Genomic DNA, 6582 nt, shown 5'->3' on the forward strand with positions numbered 1-6582 from the left:
GTTTTTACATTTCCAGTCTTACATTTCCTATTCTTTACATTCCTGTATTTTAAATTCTTGCACTGCACTTCGTTCATAGGAGTAGTTTCAAGTAGATTGCTACTGTAAACCTCTACGAGGCTGAGTTTGGATCATTGTAAGTTTTTCATTTTAATGAAATGCTTCAACTGTTCTTCATTTAATTGTCATTTTGCTTAATTCTCCTAAATCAAGCCACCAGTAAAAGTCCTCTTCAGTGAGAATTAAAGAACTAAAATACAATCGTCTAATAATTGGTTGGCAATTAATTTTCTGTAAGGACTGATTGATCCTTGCTGGCATGCTCGCAATTACAATAATAACCTTCGAAAGCCAAAAAGCCAACAGCTGTGTATGTGTATTTTGGTTGGTTCATCTAGTATGTACTCTATTTTTTGTAACAGTAAAATATTATTGTAAACTAGAGTACTATGTTACTGTGAAACAGAGTAATATATTAGTGTTTACATCAATTTCGACGGTATTTTTTTTAAATATATTTTTTAAGGATTTTATAATCAACATGAATCTTATTTGATAGATCTTGATAGGATAAATCTAAAAATATTAATTTTATTAAAAACCGACATTGATAAAAAAAAATTATCTTATTTTAAAATTTAAAATATTAAATTACAGACTAAATATATTTTAATAACACTGCTGGAAATTAGAGTTTTAAAGGCGTTTAAAAAACGCCGCTATAGATTTTAAAAACGCCGTTAAATCCTAGTGCGGCGTTTATCACCAAATGTCGAAGATGCGGCCGTCGCTATAACTCTATGGCGCTTTAGAAACGTCGCTATATTACTATAGGCGGCGTTTAGAATAAAAATTCTTCTAACGGTAACATAACGTCACCATTCTATTTAGCGACGTTTTTAAAATGCCGTCATATCTGTTTCTCAAAACTCCAACTGTTGGTATGCTATTTAGCGACGTTTTTAGAAACACCGTGATAGCCCCTTTCTTTTTTTGTTTAAATTGTGCTAATTTTATGTTATTGAACTAAAAAATACCTATAAAAAAACTAAAAAATAGTGATAAATTTTTCGTAGTCAGCCATATTCGATATAAGCACAGGCCCATAAGAACCAAATTGTAGATGGAAACAACCAAAGTGTCCATTTGCCACTGGCTGACAATACCAAACCAGTGGCTCAAAACCCATCTTTAAGCAAGCATTAGTGTCTACAGGTCTATCTATGGTTCTATCCACTTCTACTACAAAAACATTAGAGACTGTATGCTCTTCTTGAACTCATAAAGAGTTGTAGTTCACAACTGAGACGAGTCAACTGCTCAGGATACATACTATTCCTGCAAAAACAGATCAAACCAATTTCAATTATAGAGATCACATGTAACATATCTAAAGCTGTTATAGAAAATAGATTTAACAAAAGTCAACCCTTCTTGATTCAACACAGTTCATCCAACAAATCAAATTTAGTTGGTGAATGAAGCAACTTGTGATTCTACTATATTTTAGGTAAGCATCAAGATTTTTCTTTTAATATTTCTCGTAAAAAAAAATCCATTAATATACAGCAGCCTCTGGGCCTTGAGTTGAGGACAAACCAATGGTGACCACAGTTCAATTTTCATGTGGGATGATTGAAATCCTATATTGTGGTTTGGGTTCTTGACCAATTTAATGGGTATGTTTGATGAGGGAAAGAGCCATTAGGCTGAAATACCCGGAATTTACAACCAATTTTAGAAAAAAACATCACAATAGATAAAAGAAATTGATTTTACAAGTTTCTATACTCACATCTTTTGACAAGAGACTATCCATGTTAAATTCCAACCTTGGATTCACAGAAGCTAACTTCATTGACAGAAACTACAAAATACAAAATGAGTACACAATACCCATTAAGTCAAAGTTAGTGACAGCACTAACCCCGTGAAATTTTATTGCTGCTATGTCATAGGCCTCAGCAGCTTCCTCTTGGGTGCCTGAAAATTGCAGTTAAATCAGAACTAGATCGAAATGAAATCAAAACCAGTACAAGAACAGAAAGCCACAGATTGCATTTAAATAGTTGCATTTTTTTAGCAAATTATGTAGCAAAACTAATGTCTTGGCAGAATTTGAAATGAGAAGATTTTTTAGCAATTAGATGTCTACGGGAAAAAGTTTTTGCCCAAATAAATTGAGAAGATGCAAAGGAACTCACTGAATGTCCCTAGATAAAGGTCCTTGTTTCCTGCAACTCTGCCTATCCGAGCTTGCCAGCATCCATGTTGATGATGTCTGTTGAAGATTACATCAGAATTAGAGACCCATAAAGAAGGGCAGGGTCTGGGAACGACGAGATGTACATCAAATATACTTCTACTTATAATTAAAGGAAGCGTGCCAATAAAAATTATAGATTAACAGATGTATGTGCAAAAAATAGTAAGACCTTGTGACTCCTCTGTACATTGAAGCACCCCTTGAGAAGCCACTGCTTTTTCTGCAAAGATCAATATATTAGAGATAAAAACACATCAAACAAAGAAAACAAACATTGTTGTCTAATATACAAGGGGAGAGACTATACCTTCTTAAGTGAGCAACATATTCTTGTCTGGTCATGTTCTTCATATGTTCAAGTTCTTGTTGATAGTTTTCCAGCTAAATCATCAATATACAGAGTCCCATGTCAGTTCAGCTCAGCTCAGGGGTGTTCAAAAAGAAAAGAAGCTAGCATAGAGTCCAAAGGTGCAGCTCATCTCCAGGTTAGCTCAACTCAGCTCATGGGTGTTCATAATGTACCAATCACAAGTTGCATAAAATTGTCAAAGCTATTCAACAACACAAAAGAGAGAAGAAAAAGGGTCAGCTCAGCTCATCAGGATAAGTGGACCACCTCAGAAGGATATTATTACTATATTGAAGTCTGATACACAAGAAAATAATTAAAATGGTCAAAGTATCCAAAGGTGATGAAATTTAATAACAACATAAAAATAAAATAAAAAAAATCCTAACCCAAAAACTGTCTTGAGAAGTCTAACCATATCCCCCAAAATCATAACTTTAAAAGCAAAAGAAGAAACCAAAAACCAAAAGCATTGAAACCAATTCCAGCGAGTCAACAGTTGAATTCTATATTACTAATTACAGCAAAGGCAGACAGTAAGAAGATGCCCATGAAGAGCTCTGCAGTAGAGTCCTTGAAATAAAATAAAATAAATACACTTGAAACAATTTCATTGTTTTCCTCAAAAAACTTTAAATGTCATTATTTCAATAACAATATATTCTATCATTTTCCATAGAACTCAGAGATTCCCTCTAAAACAATTAAAAACAAAGTGATTAACAAAACTAGACAGTTAATTTGAATGTTATTTTGGGGTGTGGTTTTCATTTGCAACCACCATACCTATACCTTCACCATGTGCCAAATTTTGTGGGTTTGTTGTGAATATTGTTTTGCTGTTCTGGTGACTGCATCTCCTAACTGGTCTTCTGGTTTTTGATGATACAAAAAATGCACAAATATGATAATGGCATCCAAAAACTTATTTCACATTTTTTATTCTCCTTTTACAAGTCCACAAAAAGTGTTACACGAAGTTCTTGGTAATTCCTAGTTTCTTGTCCTCTACACTACATGATTACAGTAAAACATACAGACAGACCCAAACTTTCAGACTAACATTTTTCAACATACAAAACCCAAAATTCATGAGAAAAGAGGCTTTAAACGAGCAGAGACAATGAAAACATACCAATTGTGAGCACAACACTTAAACATACAACACAAATCTGACTAATTGTAAGTTATATAGAGTTGACCAATTCAGATGAATTGAGACTAGCATTTAAAAAGTTCAGGCCAGCCTGGCCCAATAAGCCTAATTATCAATTCCAAGCCCTTAAAAATGTGGGCTAGATTAGGCAGGCCACCAAAACAGTGCCACCCCTATGCAGGATGTGTATTTCTCTAGTAAATGTTGGAAAAGTTCCTATAGAGAGGAGTACATAGTTAATTACCAGCTAGTTGTCACAGTAGTAATGAAGAATTGTGATCCGTTGGTGTCTGCTCCTCCATTTGCCATGGATATTACTCCTATAATAAGAAAGGGAAAAAAAAATTAAATCAAAATTCTTGTGGCAAACTTGAAAGCCTAGAGTTTAGATAAGGTACTTGCGAGGGGTTTTGTGCTTACCAGGGCCGGTGTGCTTCAGTTCAAAATTCTCGTCGGCAAAGTTGTCACCATAGATTGATTCTCCACCCCGCCCATCACCAAGAGTAAAATCACCTCCCTGGATCATAAAACTGGGAATGATCCTATGGAATTTGCTCCCTTTGTAATGGAGAGGCTTCCCACCTTTTCCAGTTCCTTTCTCCCCTGAAATGAAAGGGATCACTGCAAATGTAAATATGTAAACAAAGTTCCAACGTAATTCTGGTGAGTAGTTTTAACATCAAATTGTGGGCCTCATCCTCCAGCAAAGTTACTGCTTCCAATGCATCAAGGCTTGTAGGCAATTATCACTAGATGACGCAGAATTTCCCCTCCCCCCCCCCCTTTTCTTGAGCCATATAGTAGTGCACATCTAAACAATAAGTACAAGTCCAACCCCCCCTTTTCTTGAGCCATACAGTAGTGCACATCTAAACAGTAAGTACAAGTCCAAACAAAAGCTATTTTACAGTTTGGGTAACACCGTTATACCAGAGTTATATTACAAAGCACCAATTGCTTTCAACATCTGGCAACTTTAAATCACAAAGCTCCAAAATTACCAAAATCCATTTATTTTAATTTTTCATATATCCGATTGTTTAATATCATTTTTATATTTTGTGTCAAATCTTACAATTCTCATTTCAATTTGCTTCACAATTAGCAAAATTAATATTTTAGTGCATTGTTGGATGTTCAAGGCAAAAATATTATTCAAGCTTCTAATACACCCATACAATTTATGTGTGAATTATGAAAGAGCATTGTAAATCTAACCAATCAAAAGCTATGACCTGACCTTAGAAACTAAAGACTCCAGACATCACCAACATAACTCATTTAAATGTTCCGCTTACACACTGGAACAACACCTCCTTGGGAAAATAACATTTAAATGAACTTTAGAGATCGATGTGAAAACCAAGACATCCTAGCCAGACAGAGCATAAAACAATATAACAAAATAAGATTGAGGAACAACAAATCTGTATTGATGCAATTCAAATTCTAGTTGTCAATCCATAATTAGTACTTTTCTACATCTGAATTGACAAACTCAGAACTAGATAAATGATAAATACATACCATTTGGTATATCCTTAAGCTATGTGCCTTGACCCTGCTGTTTACCAGGACTTCACCCTAGTAAACCGGCGTAGTAAACTTCAACATTCATTTTAACTTCAATTGACGAATCAAATTATGCTATTTAGCTATGTAAAAGTTCCCTGTCAATTGAAGTTTTACATGGCTAAATATGAGAAATGTAAACTTCAGCATCTGGCAACTAATTTTAACTTCAAATGATGCAATGCTACCAGTCAGTTGTATTACCAAATATGAGAAATGTTATATCCAACACCAACCGGAACTGATCCTGGTGTCTCTCTCATTGTTATTCAATGTACTAAATTTCTAACTTCACTCTTAATTAAGTAAACAATTTTTTCCAAAAAAAAAAGAAAAAAAGAAAGAGTTATTGGATAAGAAGTCTAGAAGGAGAAAGCCACCAGTCCTGCAGACAAAGGGTTAATTACACTTTTATCTCCCCTCAACTATCAATGAATATTGCTTTACCACATCAACTTCAATACTGTACATTGAGAACCATTAACTATGAAAAATGGTACAAATACCCTTCTTTTGGAAGGGTGGAAGTGAAGCAATTTTTATAGTTGAGGGATCCAAATGTATGGTTTTAAAGTTATGGGGGTAAAGTAATATTCAGTGATAGATCAGGGGGAAAAAGTGTAAAGAAGACTGATAGAAGCAATATCTAGTCCTTCATGCCATCTGTCTACAAGTAATTTTCCACAAGGACTTCACACTAGCACTCCTTTTGGTAATACGCCAAACAATTAGGTAGCCCAACTGAAAAACTAAGTCCTTTTATGATACATGTGAAATCTCCTTCTGAACAAAAAGGTCCACACAGTATCCTACTTTCCCACAATGACCTGTTTTGAGTCTTTCAGACTTCTTCCAGTTACTAGGAAAGCAGTTATAACTGTCATGGTGTCCAACCATGTCTCCCAAATAATAGTGGGTGTTTTACTCGTGTATCATGTAGTGGTAGCATTTTGCATCATCAAATTATTCCTTTTAGAATTTCCATTTATTTTTTTATTTGTTTTCCCTCGTCTCTTAAAAGATTGTATCCCTGTCAGGTTTTGACAATAGCAGTATTATTAGTGCAATTAACCCAAAAGATGGAAGAAAGTATTAACGTGCTAAAAAATTTTCAAGTAAAACCACATAGAGAGACAGTACCCAAACAAAATGCCTGATTCCAAGCCGTAAATAATTTCCTCAACAACTTCAGATTGCATCTGCAAGGAAAAAGCACATCACAACATAAAAGGGGAAATC

The 6582-nt window shown here is 34.5% G+C and overlaps 1 protein-coding gene across 1 annotated transcript; it reads right to left on the minus strand.

The window, feature by feature from the left end:
- Window positions 1-1253: 1253 nt before the first annotated feature.
- On the minus strand, window positions 1254-3048 carry LOC114311982 (AP2-like ethylene-responsive transcription factor ANT). The gene is made up of 6 exons (XM_082890440.1): window positions 3031-3048; window positions 2574-2647; window positions 2436-2486; window positions 2205-2281; window positions 1890-1983; window positions 1254-1338 (listed from the first exon to the last, which is right to left on the minus strand). The coding sequence occupies exons 1-6, from the start codon at window positions 3046-3048 to the stop codon at window positions 1254-1256; spliced, it is 399 nt and encodes a 132-aa protein (XP_082746566.1).
- Between the last annotated feature and the right edge of the window lie 3534 nt (window positions 3049-6582).

The sequence above is a fragment of the Camellia sinensis genome, chromosome 10 (assembly GCF_055761805.1).
Source record: "Camellia sinensis isolate YWXY chromosome 10, ASM5576180v1, whole genome shotgun sequence".
NCBI classification, from domain to species: domain Eukaryota; kingdom Viridiplantae; phylum Streptophyta; class Magnoliopsida; order Ericales; family Theaceae; genus Camellia; species Camellia sinensis.

Bases quoted from the DNA above. Each gene is read 5' to 3' on its own strand.
- LOC114311982 (XM_082890440.1), bottom strand. The intron at 2,282-2,435 runs GTCTTACTATTT...AATCTTCAACAG, and splicing joins ATGTACAGAGGAGTCACAAG to ACATCATCAACATGGATGCT. The intron at 1,984-2,204 runs GTGAGTTCCTTT...TGCAATTTTCAG, and splicing joins CCTTTATCTAGGGACATTCA to GCACCCAAGAGGAAGCTGCT.